This window comes from Pediculus humanus, genomic scaffold, assembly GCF_000006295.1.
Source record: "Pediculus humanus corporis 1103172107629 genomic scaffold, whole genome shotgun sequence".
Taxonomy (NCBI): domain Eukaryota; kingdom Metazoa; phylum Arthropoda; class Insecta; order Psocodea; family Pediculidae; genus Pediculus; species Pediculus humanus.
The window spans coordinates 100421-119262 of NW_002987242.1; the positions used below are offsets into that span (position 1 = coordinate 100421).

At 31.7% G+C, this 18842-nt stretch overlaps 1 protein-coding gene across 1 annotated transcript; it reads left to right on the forward strand.

Moving 5' to 3' along the window:
* Window positions 1-7741: 7741 nt before the first annotated feature.
* Window positions 7742-17615, forward strand: Phum_PHUM254980 (rapsynoid, putative; the record flags this gene model as incomplete). The annotated part of the gene is given in 31 exon segments (XM_002426421.1): window positions 7742-8011; window positions 8097-8244; window positions 8320-8511; window positions 8751-8870; window positions 9011-9219; window positions 9296-9481; window positions 9552-10070; window positions 10150-10378; window positions 10457-10689; window positions 10787-11077; window positions 11163-11345; window positions 11429-11580; window positions 11662-11939; window positions 12037-12314; window positions 12417-12557; window positions 12576-12660; window positions 12763-13054; window positions 13146-13327; window positions 13478-13684; window positions 13800-13921; window positions 14003-14144; window positions 14187-14188; window positions 14288-14536; window positions 14626-14835; window positions 14950-15181; window positions 15257-15531; window positions 15661-15808; window positions 15874-16098; window positions 16126-16220; window positions 16251-16514; window positions 16755-17615. The coding sequence occupies 31 exon segments, from the start codon at window positions 7745-7747 to the stop codon at window positions 17613-17615; spliced, it is 7017 nt and encodes a 2338-aa protein (XP_002426466.1). The 5' UTR covers window positions 7742-7744.
* Window positions 17616-18842: the final 1227 nt, after the last annotated feature.

The following is an 18842-nucleotide window of genomic DNA, read 5'->3' on the forward strand; positions in this document are numbered from 1 at the left end:
TTATTATTATTATTATTATTTTTATAATGATTTTAATTTTACCATCAATGAAAAATGATGGCGAAACTCGTAGTGGAAAAGAAAAAGCCCAAAAAAAATTTTTTTTTTGGAAAAAAAAATAAAGAATGATTGTTTCTGTGATTGATAGACGTACGAGACATTTTTTTTTTTTTTTTTTAGTATTAAATGACTCCATTTGAAAAAATTTGCTTCGTCATTATTTAAAAAAAATTATTTTTTAATAAAATTGACTATGTCTGGTGTACCTGAATTTTTTTTTGTTACATGCCTCAAAGATAAAAAAAAAAAAAAAAAAGAAAACAAAAATTCCAATTTCGATTCTGTTAGGAAAAATTTTTTCTTCGGTATAATGATAATAATAAAATAAAATTTTTTTTTTTTTTTTTTGTGTTACGACGAAAAAATTCCACGTTTTAAAAAAGAATTTTTCTTTTTTTTTTAAAGACGTTGTTTTCGTTGTTCTTACGTAAAAGTTTTGTAGGATTCAAAAAAATTTTCCCGCCAAAAATAGAAGGCTGTGAATTTGGATTTTATTCGGCCGCCATCATTTGTTTATTGTTGTTGTTGTTGTAATGTGATGGAATTTTTTTTTTTTTATTATTATTTTAATACACGATCGCGTGCGTATTTATCGAATCGAATCGAAAACGAAAATTTTTTTCATTTACCCCCTCCCTCCTCCCCCCCTTCCCTCAGTAAAAAAGGGAAAGTTTTTAACAACAAAGGAAAGAGGAAAGAACGATTTAAATAACGAAAAAAAAAAAAAAAACTTTGGAATTAAAAGTTTTTGTCAATCAATTTTTTTTTTTTTTTTTTTGTGGAGTCCAAATAATGATGATGAAAACTAGCAATTTTTATTATTGTCCAGACCGAAAAAAATACCTGGAAATTTCTCTCTCTCTCTCTCTCTCTCTCTCTCTTTCTCACCTTTTCAAATTCTTCTTACCTGTCGACAGAAAACAAAAAACAAACAATCGACAAAAACATAATCGTAATCTCGTTTTTTTTTTTTTTTTTTTTTTTTTGTTTAAAAAAAATGAAAATCGGGAAGGGGGAGAGGGTAAAAAACGGTTTTCCATAGTTTTCGTTATTATTATTATTATTATTTCTATACTCCAGTTACAATAATGAGTTTTTTATTTTATTTTGTTATCCGACAACATAATCTTTTCAACTACGAGTTTATTTATTATTAATCTTAAAATCAACTTAATAATAATTTTTCTTTTTTTTTTTTTGTATCTATTTCAGTCATTATTATCATTATTATTATTATTAATAATAATTTTCTTTTTTTTTCTTATCAATATCGATGGGTTTTTTTATCTTAATTTAATTTGACGGACCTGCTTTTTTTTTTTTTTTTTTTCGTTTCGAGTAAAAATTAGGTATTTAATAGTAATTTATTGGTTGGTTGGTTTTTTTTTTTTTTTGGAAAAATTTGAGAGGATTTGTTTACTGTTATTGAAAAAAAAAAAAATTAAATTTTCTTGTGTGTGCCTGAATATTTTGAAAAGAAGAAATTTTTTTCTCGAAAATAACCGGTGAAATTAATAAATACTTATCATTATTATTATTATTAATATTGAAATGTTTAATATTTCGTGATGTAGAGAGAAAAAAAAAAAAAATTAGGCGGTTATGGATAGTCGTCGGTATTTAATTTTTTAACATGTTCGAAAAGTACCCGTTTTTTTCTAAAAAAAAATCAAAAATTAACGTGATAATGATGATAATGATGATGATGATGATATGATGTTGTTGATGATGATGATGATGATATCGAATCAATCGATTGATTAGTTCATCCATCAAACTTTTCAACTTTTCTACTTTCGAATTTTGTAAAAATAAATCTTGATGACGTCACGTCAATTTTTGTTTGTTTGTTCGTTTGTCAGAAAGAGACAATAAAAGGTTTTAAAAAAACTCAAATGTTTTTATTATTATTATTATTATTATTATTATTATTTTTAATGAAGTTTTGATTTTTTTTTTTTTTCTTGAAATAAAATAAAAATTAACATGTTTTAAATTTTTTTTATTATTTTTTTCGTCTTTTTGTTGTCGGCGAGACGCTCTAACTACTAAAAAGTTATAAAAACCAAAATTTTAAAAAGTGCCGGCATTGCTTAGACAAAAACAAACAAACAAACAAACGAACAAACGCAACTTTTTTTTGTAATTTACAAACATGCGAATAGAAAATAAAAATGGAAATAAAATTAAAATAAAATAAAAAAAATTCACGTTAGGGAGAACGACGACGGAGATTTTTCTTGTAATTAAATTAAATGATTCTTACATGTAAAAAAAAAAAAAAAAACATCACTTTTACTTTTTTTTTTTTTAATTTATAAAAAATAAATTATTTGAATTTTTTGTTAGTTTTTGCGGGTGTTAGAGGGTAGGGGAGGTGTGGGGAGTAAGGAAATAAATGAGAGAGAGAGAGGAGAGAGGCAGGGGAGGAGAAATGGCGGGATTTTTAATTATCGTGAATTATATTATTAAAAGTCGTCGTTACGTTTTTAAGTTATTATTATTATTATTCGAGTATGTATGTGTGTGTTTGTGCGTGTGTGCGTGTGCGCGTTTAGTTAATTACAATTAAATAAAATGACGTGTAACGTTGTTGAAAAGAATCCATAAGGAATAATGAACGTTTTCCCCCCTTTTTTTTCTTATTTTATTTTATTTTTTAAAATGATTATTAATGTCAATTAAAAATCGTAAACTAGGAAAAATTATGTTTTTCTTTTTTTCTTATTTTTAAATAAATAAATAAATTTTTCGTCTTTAAAATCTTCAGAAGAATTTTTAATTAAAAAAAGAAACGTCTGGTAATTTCCCCCCCCCCCCCCCCCGTTTGTTTAAAACAACAACGAACCATTATTAAAGGAAAAGGAAATCCAAGTTTCAAACGAATCATTATTTAGTATTGTTAATTACTATTATTTATTATTATTATCATTATCATCATCGTCATCATCATGGTCGTCGTCGTCGTCGTCGTCGTCGTTTCTGACATGGGAAATTATTATAATAAAAATATTTTTGATTAGGTGAATAAAATCTCGGTGAGGACGAATTATTAAAAAATTTTTCGTGTTGTGCAAATCTCCGTGATACAAATTTAAAATTTTATTATTATTATTATTATTATTATTAAAAAGAAAACACGCACGCACGCACGCACAATGAAATAATTAAGAAACGAACCGCACACGCACAAAGGGGGGAGGGGTAGAAAAAAGAAAAATTTTTTGTTTTGTTTCGTACAATGTATATTTTTATTAATAGGATTTAAATGATGAGAAATTTTTTTTATCGTGTCATGAGAGAGAGCAAAAGACAGTTCACACACGCACGCACACACGCACACATACACGCACTCACGCACACACAACAAACAATTAAAAAACGTTGCACATTGGATTGCATTGTTTGATATTTGTTTGTCGAGTGTGGCGTTCGTTACAACTTTTGTCTCCTACCATTTGTGAGAAAAAAAAAGGATTTTGTAGAAAACAATGAATGTGTTTTGATGGTTACGATAATTAAAAAAAAGTAGTAGTGGTGGTAGTAGTAGTAGTAGTCATAATAATAATGATGATAAAGTAATAAAGAAGAGAGAAAATTAATTTAAATTTTAGTTTTGTGAACGGTTAATTAAAGAGGAAACTTGAAAGAAAATGGTAATAAAAAAAAAAAATATATATTCATCTTGTTCGAATTTAATTTTTTTTTGGTTGTTTTTGGTTGTTGTTGTTGGTTGTTGTTGTTGTCGTCATCGTCGTCGTCATTAATTTATTATTTTTATTTTTTCTTGTACGTGTTTAAAAAGTTTTTTATAATTTTTTTTTTAGTTTTAAGTTTTTTTCGAACTTTTGCTGTTGTTAGATCGATCCATCGATCGATTAATCGATTAATCGATTAATCGACTCGATTCGATTTCATTTATTATTTGAAAATCTCGTGAAAATGAAGAAAAATTTTTTTCTTTTTTCCTTTTTTTTCCTTTTTTTTTTTTTAATAAATCGATTCGTATCGATACGTATCGATCGATCGATGGATCGATCTATGCGAGATACGTTTTGATGCGATAACGTCACGATTTTTTCATTTGAATTTTTCCCACACGCGGGAAAAAAAAAAAATGAAAAAAACTTTGGTGAGTTTTTATATTAATAATAATAATAATAATTGTAAGGAAAGAAAAAAAAAACCGTTCGTGAGCGTTTGGTTGTTGTTTTAGTATTATTAATATTATTTTTTTTTCTTCTTTTTCTTTAACTGGAGTTTGGAGATTTTTTTTTCTCCACGTTTCGTATCGATCTTGAAAAATTTACCGGGATAAACTTTAAATTCGCGGTATGATTGAAAAAAAATGGGGATCCCTAATTTTAATTGGGGGGAAAATGTTTTTATGGAGAATAGAAAAATGATTCGAGTTGTATATCAAAAATTTTTATCATGGAAACTCATCATCAATCTCTCGTGAATTATAAGATTTCTATTCGTTTTATTATTATTATTATTATTATTTATTTCGAGCATACCTAGTTGTAGACGTACCTCCCCCTCACCCTCCTCCCCAACTCTTCCTCCTCAACTCTCATTGGCGAGTACAAGTTAATTAACTGTTATCTGATGGGTTATTTAAATTTTTTTTTTATTTTTTATTTTTCCAGCATTCACATGAGGAATTTTCATGGAATTTAATTGCCTTTTTTTTTTTTTGTCTTCTGCTTCTAGTTTTTTTTTTTTCTTCCAACCAATCATTTCCACATTCTTGTTTGCAAATAAATTCCTGGTTTTGTTACCGCGACAAAATTAATTTCGAATCCAGAAATAAAAGGGGAAAAAAATTTTTTTAAATAAAGATTTTAGCTAATTAATAAATTCGCGGAATTGTGCTTTTTGTGCGTGTGTCTTTCCCGCCTTTTTTTCATTTAAAAAAAAATTAAAGGAAAGAGAGAGAAAGAGAGAGAGAAAAAACAATTTTTTTTAATAAGTTGACATTATTTTTTTCATTATAAGGTTTGATTTACATGATAAATAACGCCATTAATGTTTTACACGTAAAAAATTTTGTTTCTCTCCCCCCCTCTCTCTCTCTCTCTCTCTCTCTCTCCCGTATGAAATATGTTTTTGTAAAACGTAAAAAAAAAAAAAAACCTGTTCAACTTGAACACATGAATGATGCTGTGCAAACCTTATAGATATACCTACGAAAAAAAAAAAAAAGTAAAATAATTATATAGGGAACTAGATGTGGTATTGGTAAATAATTCCCATCAATTATTTTTGGAATTTTTTTTTTTCGTACATACATACTCGCATTCATTTCGTTATTATTATTATTATTATTATTTTTGTTATCGAAGAATCAAAGATTTTTCCAACACGAAATAATATATATATATATATATATATATATATATATAGATATTTTCGGTGTTTTTTTTTGGGGGGGGGGAGACACGGTGTGGAACCATGAGAGGTCACATTTTACCTGGACGTTTGTTTTTTTTTTTTTTTTTTTAACGAACTCTATGGAAAAACTATGATTTACAAAAAAAAAATTTTTTTAATGATGTGTGATTATGGTTTCTTATAGAATCAAGAGAGGATGTTGAAATTAAAAAAAAAAAAAAATGGAAACGGTTCGATAGATCGAACGATTCGATAGATCGATAGATCGATCGATCGTTAATGACTTCGTATGAATGACAAGTTAGAAAGATGGCCGGTAATAATTACCAAAATGAAAGATTTTTTTTTTTTGTTATTTGTGTAATTGGTTGGCGGTTCCGGTTGTTTCCTTTCCCCCCTCTCTCTCCCCCCTTCTCCCCCCGGATTCAATACCGACTTTGTAATTTTACAGCTACCATATTGTTTTTTTCATTTTACGTGACGTTTGTTTCATAAAAAAATTGTTTTTGTTTTAAAAGATTATATTGAAGGAGATGAAGAAGGAGAAGAAATTTATTTATAAAATTTCATTCATGCCTTTCTTTATTAAACCTGATTCATTTTAACACCCTTCACGTTCACTCCCCACCCTCCAACCACCCCCCCCTCGTTTCCTTTCCCCCTTCTAGGCGCGAAGCAATTCAATAATTTTTTATTGTAGTCCAAGTTTTTTTTTTTTTTTTATTAATGGTTACGGTGATCGTGTATAAGAGATGTTTATTGTCAGGTAAACGTGTTTTAATTTTCTAACAAACAATGGTTGTTGTTATTATTATTTTTCTTTTCTCATTTTATTTCATCAAACAACAACAACGCGAAATTAAAGAAAAAAAAAAATAATAATAATAATAACAATTAACAATTCGATTTCGTAGCGTGAATTTTTGTTTGTACGAAAAATTAATTAAATTTTGTTTTTGTTTTGGTTGTTGTTTGTTCGTCCATTTTGTTATTAAAATTTAATCGAAATGGAGTTTACGAATGAGAAGACAAACGCGAATTTTTTTTTTTTTTTTTTGCTTTCGTACAAACGAATCGGTGGTAAGAAACAAACGGAAATGAAATTTTTTTTTTTTTTTCGTTTCGGATTTTTATTATAATGAAACATTCGATATGATACGCCCAAAATGTGTCATTTAAATAATAATGATAATATTATAAACAATGCAGACGACAAATTAGTCGAATATAAATTTTTTTTTTTTTTATTTATTGTTTTAAAAAAAAAAAAAACGTTGAAAAGCTTTTAAATTAAAAACAAAACAAAACGAAAAAAAAAATTTTAAATTTGTCATTTTCATCATCCATTGTTTTTATTTAAATTTTTTTTTTTCGTATAAAAAAAAAAAAAACTGGAATAATAAATTAGTTTCGAATCCAGGAAAATTATAAACAAGATGTTGTTTCGTTGTTTGTTGTTGTTGTTGTTTTCATTGTGTTGAATTTTAAGGAAAGTTGTTTACTTTTCGCAAAAAAAAAAAAAACATTGTTTTGCTTTTTAAATCTACGACTTTACAAAACAGAAAAAAAAAAAAAAACCGAATGAGAAAGACTAGAATGGATTCTTTCCCCCCTCTCTCTCTCCCCACCCCTCCCGGCTACCCCCCCATTAAATAATTTAATTCGATCCAAACTCTAATAAACTAAGATAAAAAAAAATTACTGTTAGTACTATTATTATTATTATTATTTGTATTTGGGAAAGTCGAGTTAATTTAAATTAAAAAACAAAAAAAAAAAAAAAAGATCACGTTAGAAAATTTTTAATAATAATGATAATAATGGTAATGATTATAATAATAATTAAATTTTTTTTTTTTTAATAAACCACGAACGTACCTTCCACGACATCTCGTTTTGTATTTCTCTCGTAAAAAAAAATTTTTTTTTTTTTTTTTTTTTAATACTTCGATTCGCAACCATAACTAATAATGAGTTTAAAGTTTTTTTTTTTAATTTTCCGTTGAGAACAAAACTGAAAAACTCATTTGCGCGGTTTTCAAATACAATTATAAAGAATTAATTGAAAATTATTAGGTCATCGCTTTGTCTCTCTCTCTCTCTCTATCTCTCTCTCTCTTTCTCTTGGAGTCTTTCTTAGTTTCATACTTCATTCGGTTATGGTCGCCGTCAATTAATTTTTATATTATTTTCTTTTAAGAACGTTAGAATTATTATTATTGTTATTATTTAAAAGATGGCGATTTATTAATTAAAAAAAAATAAAAATAAAAATAAAAATTCATTCATGAAAAAGGTTGAACCGGAGGGTACGTGTCAATTGCCGGCAGCTAACAAAGCTTTGTTCTTGGAAAAAGTTCGACAATCGAACGCGGCATGTCAAAATGGAGATTTTGCTACCTCCGTGGCCCTCTACACGGATGCCCTTTCACTCGATCCTACGAATCACATATTGTATTCGAACAGATCGGCGGCACTCGTCAAAATGGGAAGGTTCGAACAAGCTCTACAGGATGCTATACGAGCCAAAGAACTTAACAGTCAGTGGCCAAAGGTGAGATCCCTTAAAAATCGATTGCTAGACCTACCTTATACTTTGAGAACGGAAGTAAAAAAAAGGTTTCTAAATTTTATTTCAGGCATACTACAGGCAAGGTGTCGCTTTGCAGTGTCTCGGGAGACACGGTGAAGCTTTAGCCGCTTTTAGCAGCGGTTTAGCACAAGATTCATCAAATACTCAATTACTCGCCGGTTTAATCGAAGCAGCCATGAAATCTCCAATGAAATGTAAGAAACAAAATTTTCCCTCCGATAATAATAATAATAATGTTTTCCTTAATTATTTTTTGTTTTGTTATTTAGCTACGCTGGAACCGATTTTCGATCAATTGGAAGCCATGAAACTGGATAAATCTCCTTTTGTTATAATATCGGTCATCGGTCAAGAGCTTTTAGGTGCCGCACAATACGCATCGGCCGTCATCGTTTTAGAAGCTGCATTGAGGATAGGAACGTGTTCGTTAAAATTACGTGGAAGCGTTTTCAGCGCATTAAGTTCTGCTTATTGGGCTTTGAATTCTTTGGACAAGGTAATTGTTAACCAAAAATAAAAATGGGTTTACCAGAAGAAAAAGATTTTGCGGTTACGCGAATGAGACAGATAGATGTTCAGAAAAAAAAATTTTTTTTTTTTTTTTTTATTTCACAGGCCATCGGTTACATGCAACAAGATTTAGCAGTTGCAAAATCGTTGGGCGATATATCCGGAGAAAGCAGAGCACACGGCAATTTAGGATCTGCCTATTTTAGTAAAGGAAGTTTCAAAGAAGCTTTAACAAGTCATCGTTACCAATTAGTCTTGGCTATGAAGTGTAAAGATACTCAAGCGGCAGCATCTGCTCTCACCAGTTTAGGTTTGTTATAAGAATTAAAGAGGTTTATAATAACGACCGCGACCGGAAATGAATTTTTTTATCCATTTAATCGTGAATACGATACGGAGAATATTAATCGAAGGCGTTTTTTTTTTCTTTTTTTTTTTTTTTAATTAAAGGGCACGTGTATACGGCGATCGGTGATTATCCAAATGCTCTGGCATCGCATAAACAATGTGTTCAACTAGTTAAACAAATGGGAGATAGATTACAAGAAGCGAGAGAAATCGGTAACGTCGGTGCCGTTTATTTAGCTATGGGAGAATTCGAGAGTGCTGTGGATTGTCACACTCAGCATTTAAGACTGGCTAGAAGACTGGGTAATCAGGTACGACGATGGGTTTTCATTTTGTTTTTATGTTGTGTGAAATGAGGTTAAATAGCGTAAATTTTGATGGTCTAAGGTTGAAGAAGCTCGAGCTTACAGTAATTTAGGATCTTCACATCACTATAGAAGAAATTTTCAACAGGCTATAACGTTTCATGAAAATGTACTAAGGATAGCTCAGGAATTGGGAGACAAAGCGATCGAAGCCAGAGCTTATGCGGGTTTGGGACACGCTGCCAGATGTGCCGGAGACTACAATCAGGTACGTTTAAAAATTTATGCATCAAAACGAAAAAAAAAAAAAAAAACTAATTGCGATTTTATTATTCCAGGCCAAAAAATGGCACGAGAAACAACTGGATATGGCTTTGGCGACTCGAGACAAAGTCGGAGAGGGTCGAGCTTGTTCGAATCTTGGAATAGTTTATCAATTATTAGGTGAACACAATGCGGCTTTGAAACTACATCAAGCGCACTTGAATATCGCCAGAGCTTTTCAAGACAGAGCCGGAATGGGAAGAGCTTTCGGAAACATGGGCAACGCTCACAGCGCGATGGGGTTTTACGAGCAAGCAATCAAATATCATAAACAAGAGTTGACGATATCTAAGGAAGTTAACGACAGAAGTTCAGAAGCTTCGACGCATGGAAACTTAGCGGTGGCATATCAAGCTTTAGGAGCACATGATATGGCTTTGGTTCATTATAGGGCTCATTTAAACATAGCCAGAGAACTGAAAGACACGGCCGGTGAAGCTTGCGCTCTTTTAAACTTGGCAAATTGTTTAAGCAGTCGTCAGGAATTTAGTCAAGCGGTGCCTTATTACGAAAACTACCTGATGTTGAGTCAGGTACGTCGATTTTCAATTATTTTATTTTTTATTCACCTCGTGAATTCTTTTCATTGATAAAAAAAATTTTTTTTTTCAGGAACTCCACGATATAGAAGGGGAAGCAAAGGCTTGCCATTTTTTGGGATACGCTCACTACTGTTTGGGAAACTTTAGAGAAGCCGTACGTTACTACGATCAAGATTTGGCACTGGCTAAAGACCTTCAAGATAAAATGAATATGGGTAGAGGTTATTGTAATTTAGGATTAGCTCATTTGGCTTTAGGCAATTTAGAGACCGCTTTGGAATGTCAAAAATATTTTTTGGGTAATTAAAAAAATACAGATCATATAAAATAATATATATTAACGATAATAATCACGATTTTTTAAATTTATGGTTTAGCCATAGCACATATGACGAAGCACTTACCGGGGAAATTTAGAGGATTGGGAAACATAGGAGACGTTTTAATTAAAATGGGAGATATTGAAGAAGCCATTAAAATGTTTCAAAGGCAGCTTGCGATAGCGAGACACGGAAGGGATCGCTCACTGGAAGCAGCTGCCTATGGTGCTTTAGGTTTAGCCCACCGAATGCTAAGATGTTACGATAAAGCTCTCGGCTATCATACTCAGGTTGATAAAAAAAAAAAATTTATGGTTCTTGTTAAAGTTTTTTATTTATTGCCGGCCGCCCTACAACTCTTATATAAAAACGTTTTCTCTTTTTAAGGAATTGTCCTTAAGACAAGAAATGGGAGAACTCAAAGGAGAATGCAGAGCCCATGGTAACTTGGGGGCAGTTCACATGGCCCTCGCAAACTACACCCATGCCATTAAATGTTATCAAGAACAATTAGAACGTGCTAATGAATTGAAAGATTCCGGGGTTCAAGCTCAAGCCTTTGGTAATTTAGGAATCGCCAGACTTAATATGGGCCACTACGAAGATGCCATCGGTTATTTTGAGCAACAGTTGGCAACCCTAGAACAATTGTCGACGACGACGGCATTACTCGATAAAGTAAAAAAAAAAAAAAAAATGGAGTTAAAATTATTAGTCGGTCATTCTTGTCTAGAAAAAAAAATTATTATTATTATTATTTTAGGGGAGAGCTTTTGAAAATTTAGGAGACTGCTACGATGCTTTAGGAGATTTAGAAGAAGCTGTCAAATGTCACGAACAGCATTTAGCCACAGCATTAAAATTAAAATCATCTAAAGATCAGGAGAGAGCTTATAGAGGACTGGGACATTCTCATAAAAGACTGGGAAATTTGCAACAGGCTCTTGTAATTTTTTTTTTTTTTTTTTCAAATATTTATTAAATTCGAAACAAAAAAAAAAAAAATAATAATAATAAAATTGTTTTCAGGTATGCTTTGAAAAAAGGTTGGTAGTTGCTCATGAGCTCAATAGTCCCGAAGCCAAAGCCGTGGCTTACGGTGATCTAGGCCATATACATAGTACGTTGGGAAATTTCGAGCAAGCTATCAATTGTTTAGAACATCAGATATCAATTGCCAGGTTTGTTTGTTTTTTTTTTTTTACACGGTGCGATTTATTGTTTTCGCTTTATTTCAACCTAGTTTTTTTTTTTGTCAACAGAGAACTCAAAGATAGATTAGGTGAAGCGGATGCCGCTTGTGGGTTGGGTCAAGTTTACCAACAAATGGGAGAACATTCAACCGCTCTTACATATCATCAAATGGAACTGACAATAGCCGAAGAATTAGAAATTTTAAGTCTTCAAGCGAGAGCCTATGGAAATTTAGGAATGGTTCAAGAAAGTTTAGGAAATTTCGAAGAAGCTTTAAGATATCAAGAGCAACATTTGAGTGTTGCCGCACAAACAAACGACAAATCCGAGAAAACCATGGCTTATAGTAGTTTAGGTTAAAAATCAAATAATTATCATCATCATCGTTGATTTTTTTTTAGAATTCTAACGACATATTAAAATTTAAATTTTGAATTTTTCAGGTCGAATTCATCAGGCTTTAGGTAATTCACATCAAGCCGTGGCTTATTTTCAACAAGGTTTAGTATTAGCGGAACAATTGGGCAGGAGAGAAGAGGAAGCGAAAATTAGGCATAGGCTGGGTTTGGCTCTATGGGGACATAACGATTTGGAAGGTTCGCAAAACCAATTGGAAAGAACCGTACAATTATTAGAAAGTATACGACGAGAAGCCACCGGTATAAATGATTATAAATTATCGCTGTTTGATTTGCAAACAGCCAGTTACCAAGCATTACAGGTAAAAATTTAACAAGAAATTAATTTTTATCTTTTACAATCGTGAAAAAAAAATTCAAAATGTCTTCCTTTTTTTTTTTTTTTTTTTTTTTTTTACTTGCAGAGAGTTTTAGTGGCTCTGAATAAACAAGAAGAAGCACTTTTAATAGCGGAAAGAGGAAGAACGAGAGCATTTGTTGATTTGATGATGGAACGACAAACACCGCAGAGAGGTTTAAGAATGGATGACAACGTTATTAATTCGGTCGAACAACTTTTAGAGGTTGTAAATAAGCAGAAAGCTTCGGTATTATATTACAGTTTAGCAGCCGGTTATCTCTACGCTTGGTGCATCGCCCCCAACAAGGGTAAAATAAATTAAAATTTTCTAAGGGTTGTAAAGTTTTTTTTTTTGTTTGTTTGAGTCTTATCGATAATATTTTTTGTAGGTATTGTTAAATTTCACGAAGTTGCCATAACGGAAAACGATCCGGATCGTGAAGAAGTGGAAAGACTGGATGCCATGACATCGAGCGGATCATTATTAGAACATTACATACAAAGCGTTCGAGATAGTTTAGGTGTGGAATTTCACACGGAAAAGGGTAACGAAGACGGTACGGGAGAAGGTTGGCCCCAGCAATGTTTGGAAGAATTAAACGACAGAATAAATCCCGAAGTGGATAAAACAGGATTTTTAAGAATGGTCAATCGTAATCATTTATTTAATTCTAGTAATTACAGCTTGAGTAGTTTATTCAGGTAATTTAATAAGAAACTTATTAATTCGAATGATTTATTAATGGGAGGGGGGTTTCATATTTTTTATTAATTACAATAAATTAATAATTAGTTTGGGAAGCGTCGGAGGAAGTGTTATAAGCGGTTCGGCCAGTCGACCTGGCAGTACGATATCCAGAAGGCCCCCCAGACAGTCTTGGCAGGGACCTCAGTGTCTTTTTGCTTTGTATCAATTACTAATAGCACCTTTTGAAGATGTTTTGCCGACATCTTGCTCCTCAAAAAATTCCGGACGTAAGTTTTTATACTTTATTACCCCTTTATTTGTTTATTGTTTCAAAGTGTTAAAATCTTTTATTTAGAACACTGCTGCTAAAATCAAATCGCATGGCGGGTTATAAAACGTTTCTTTTTTTCTAGTACCTCATAGTAAGGATTGCGTAGCCCAACGTGAATTGCTTCTAGTACTTGAAGGTGACCTTTATTTGGTACCCTTTCCCGTTCTCAGACCTCAATCCACGGACAATACATCGGATTATTTGTGTGAAAGGTTTTCATTGCTTGTCATTCCATCACTCACCAGCTTAAAATTAAACCAAAGAAACGCTAAACTTGCATTAAAAAATAATAAGCAGGTGGGTGGGATGATTCGTGCGGAAAATATATATGGATAACATGATGTCGAAAAGATGTTAAAGTTTTTTTTTTTATTTTTTCTACGTATAGGCGGAAGATCAAAATTCAAACATGTCGGCTTTGGTGATAGGAAATCCTAGACTTCCAGTTTCAGTGACGGAACAATGGGGATGGAATGCCATACCTTATGCCGAACAAGAAGCCGAAATGGTTGCTGAAATGCTTCACACGAAACCTTTAATTGGTTCACAGGTAGGGGTGTTTTTTTTTTTTTTTTTTTTAACGGTAAAATTTTATTTTATGGAAAAATATTTTAATTTAAATAATTTTTAGGCGAGCAAGGAAGCCGTTCTTTGTCAAATCGGAGATGCAGAATGCGTTCATTTTGCGACTCACGTTTCATGGAAATTATCCGCAATTGTTTTGGCTCCGGAAGAAGCTATAGAATCACAGCCTTCTTCTACAAGATGTTATAGTAGTGGTTTGGAACATTCTCAACACGATGAAAACAGCTCAGAAGTAATATATAAGCAGCATCACTCGCTGGATTAAGGAAAAAAATTTTTTTTGTATTAACACATACCTGACATTTCTTTCCAGTTATCTTCGACATTGGAGCTACCTAATTTGTCGGAACTTTTGCTGACCGCAGCTGATCTCTTAAATATCCGTCTTTCGGCACGTTTAGTAGTGATCAGTTCTTGTCACACGCGAGATCATCACGGTTGGGCTGCTACCGATGGTGTCGTCGGTCTTACAAGAGCTTTATTAGCCGCTGGAGCTCAGTGCGTTCTCGTTTCCTTGTGGCCCGTTCCCGACACGGCTACTAAAATTTTACTAAAAGCTTTTTACTCAGCTTTGCTCCAGGTAATTAAATAATTATTTTTTCAAAATTTTTTGTATCCTTTAATGAAAATTAAAATTAAGAAAAAAATTTTTTTTTTATTTTCTCAAAGGGGTATCGAGTCAGCCGGGCATTAACCGAAGCTATGCAAACCGTTCAACACACGAAACATTTCGCTCATCCTGCAAATTGGGCAGGATTTATGCTTGTAGGAGCTGACGTACGTTTATCAACGAAAGTAGCATTGATGGGACAAGCACTTTGTGAATTACTAAAAGCTCCAGACAGATGCAGGGATGCTCTTAGAGTTTCGTTACATTTGGTAAAAAAAAAAAAAGCAAAAACAATTATTTCGTTTTTTTTTTTTTGTTGTTCTCATTTTTAAATAATATTTTTATATACATATTTTTATATATATATTTAAATAATATTTAAGGTTGAGAAATCGTTGCAAAGAATTCATAAAGGACAAAAGAACGCCATGTATACTACACAAAAATCAATTGAAAATAAAGTTGGGTCCGTGAACGGATGGCGGGAATTATTAATGTCCGTCGGATTCCGTTTCGAACCCGCAGCAAATGGTATTCCTAGTTCTGTTTTCTTTCCTCAAAGTGATCCCGATGAACGATTAACTCAATGCAGTGCAAGTCTTCAAGCTCTTTTAGGTAAGCGAAATAAAAAAACGAAATAGGTAACGATAATTAAAATATTTAACGAATTTTTATTCGTCTCGCTTTCAGGTCTGAATGGTACATCACTTTTCGCATTGTCCAAATTAATTTCTAATATAGAAGTAGCAGACGACATCATAGAAGTTATAAGAGGTGTTTGCGCACAGTTTGCAATGAAAAGCATTGAAAACGAATGCGTCGAAATTCCAATCAGCGTCGGAGTTTGGAGAGTTCCGGGTTGTCACGAGCTACTTGCCAGTTTAGGTTTTGACCTTATGGAAGTTGGTCAAGATCAAGTCACCCTCCGAACGAGTAAAACGGCGAACCGAAGAAACATTCATTTCGTACTCCAAGCACTCCTTGCTTTATTTGGTAAAATATTTAATTTTTTCAAATCGTAAATAATAATAAATTTATTTTAATAACTTTTATTTAAAAATTATTTATTTTCAGATACCCAAGAAGCTCCGAAGAGTTTAAGTCTTGACTCATCAAGTTCTCTCGAAAGTTTAACATCGTTGGATAACGTAGAAAGTCGTCCGAGATCACCTCAGGGCACGGCTCCACCACCTCCACTTCCGTTTGTTCCGAACAGGCCAATATTGCCGGGTAAGTTCAACTGTAACCCAAAACGAATTTCAAAATTTCTTTTAAAAATTAAATTAATTTATTTTATCATTAATTAGTTCTTCGTGGAACTGGAGGAGCGTTTACATCTTACGTGAGAAGACGAGGAGAACCGGATGGAAGAACTGCTTCTTCTGCCGAAAATAATGTTTTGCCATCCACTCTTACATCGAGTTCAAACACTTTGAGCAGTCGAACGGAAAGCAGTATAGTGAATTCCAAAATCACAAGACCTGGAGGAGGAGGTGAAAGTGATGCCGCTTTTACTCCAAGTCCTCCCGTTGGTGCTCCAAATGTCCAAAACAACGGAGATACTTCGCCATGTTTGGCGACTCTCATGTTGGCTCATCAAAAGAAAATTAGAAATACATACAGTACGGATAACAATCCCGAAGGTACCGATAAAGTGTAATTTTTTAAATTTGTAAATTAAAAGTCATCTAACATTTTTATTTTGTTCGTTACAGGAATGATGAATCATTATCACGGAAGACCGGATTCTTCGAGTTCAGCGAGTAGTGCGACCGACTGGGAAGGCAACGGTCATGGTACCATACTGAGAAAAGGTCAAATTCCACCCGTGCCACTGCCTCAGATTCCTCCGGTTAAAAAACAATCATGTGAATCACATTTTAATTCGTTGTCCTATTCCAACAATCAGAATATATTAGATTCCGAAGTCGGGTCTCACCGTAGTAACGTTCCACCGCCGACTTCGGATACGGATTATTCAGATTCGAAAACGAAACCCGATGTGTTCCCAAAATCTCGTCCCGGTATCAAAACTCAAATGACAAACGATGTCCCGACGGCTCCGATGATAAGAAATGTTAAAATACCTAGAACCGTACCCGTACCTGTAGATTTTACAAGTTCCATAAAGAACGGAATAAGACAAAATGGTGTTTCGCAACAGTGTGGAAAAGGTTTAATTGAAAAGACTGGCACGAAAAGACAGCAAAGTTCAATAAACGTCCTCGACAGGTTGAACGTCAGAGCGGATTTGAATTTGAATAACGAAGAAGGTATCATGACTTCCGGTAAGGGATTGTATTATTTTCCAGCGGATGAAGAATCGGAAATAACACCGGTAAAAGGTTTAGACGAGAAATTAAACGCGAATAAAAAAACGAGCGACGTTTCGAATCCGACAATTCAAGATCAAATCATAGCAACCCAACTGAGAAGGCTCAACAGAGAATTGACGCCGACAATCTCAGACGTTTACCACGAAAGAAACATTGGATTGGGATTGGCACCGCCGCTTTCCAAATTACTTATATCCAATCAAACGAATAACGGAAATTTCAGAAATGAAAACGACGGGGATTTCCAAATTCAAAATCTGGATAAAATAATGACGGCGGAAGAAACGGACGAGGATAACATGGAAGACGTCGGAAAAGGGCCGTGGCTCTCGAAAAGCAATTTGAACCTACACGCAAACAACACGGAGAACATAATGATGAACTCTTTGATATCGAACGATAAGAAAAATAACGGGGGAGGTTCACCGTGTAGCGAATTGAGCAAAAGAGACGAAGGAGATGGAAGATCCGTCGCGGATTCTCAATGCAGCATGAGCAGTTTTAAAAAAACGGTCGTTTTAACGACGAGAAATGAAAAAAACGATTCCAACAATGACGATGGCATTTATTACGAAGAAGATGGAAACGATGAAAATTTGCTACGAAATGAAATGAATTCGGAATTGAATAATAAAGTTCCGATACCGAGAACGAGAACTAATAAAGGACCACCGCCACCGGTGCCAACAACGCGAAATAAAATAAATAATTAAAAAAATTTTTTTTTTTTTTTTTTTTATTTTTTCAAATGTTGGTCACACGAAATTCGATGACTTATAAAGCACGTCGTATAATTTATTTATGTATAAAAATCATTTTAAAATAATTTTTTTTTTTTTTTGTAATTATTATTATTATTTAAAAGAAAAAAAAACGACATTAATGACTTTAAATAAATAAATAAATTGTTTTTATTTAAACTCGAACTTCCTATCAAGGTAAGTACATAAAAAAAAAAAAATTAAATAAGGTTAATAAATAAATAATAATAATCAAAAAATAAATTCACAATGATTCTATTTTTTTAAAATAAAACAATTAAATATATATATATATAAATAAAACATAATAAATAGATATAATAATAAGTATATCAACACTATTTTTGAGCAAAAATTATTATTATTATTATTTAAAAAATTCTACAAATAATAATAATAATAATAATAATAATAACTAATAACTATATATATGTGTATATCATATGGATCAGACATATGTTGTTGCTTTTAATAGGGGAATTTTATTTATTAATTTTTTTTTTTTACTTTTTTTTTTTTAATTAAATAAAAAAATAAAAGATTTTAGAAAATTTATCGATTAGTAGTAAATCTAATAATAATAATAATGATAATAATAATGATAATCGAGTCGATATAGACTCGTAAAAAAAAAAAAAAAAAAAAAAAAAACTTCGAAATCACTTACTCGCGAATAAATAAAAGGTAAGTTAATTCTTTCCCCCTGATATGATTAAAAATTATTATTATCATCATTATTATTATTAATACTATTATTATTATTATTGAGATATACTTGAAATAAAAAAAAAAAAAAAATTTTTTTTTTTATTAATGGGTATAAATAATTTTAATTTAAATTTTTTTTGGTCCAAATTTTTTTTTTTTTTTTTTAAATTAGATAAAAAATTATTAATTTTCTATTGATCGAATTATTATTATTATTATTATTATTATTAATTATTAATTTTAAATTATTTATTGACATAATCGTTTGACATTTACGTTAAATACATACGGGGGAGGGGAGAGGGAGGAGATAAAAGTGAGAGGGGAGGATGAACGAAAAAATTCACCTAAAAAAAAAAAAATTTAAATTATTTCGGTTGTTGTTTGTTTTGGTTGTTGTGTGTACGCGTAAAAAAAAATTATTAATTAATTCGAATAAACAATCTTCTGCTATCATTTAACAATGACGAT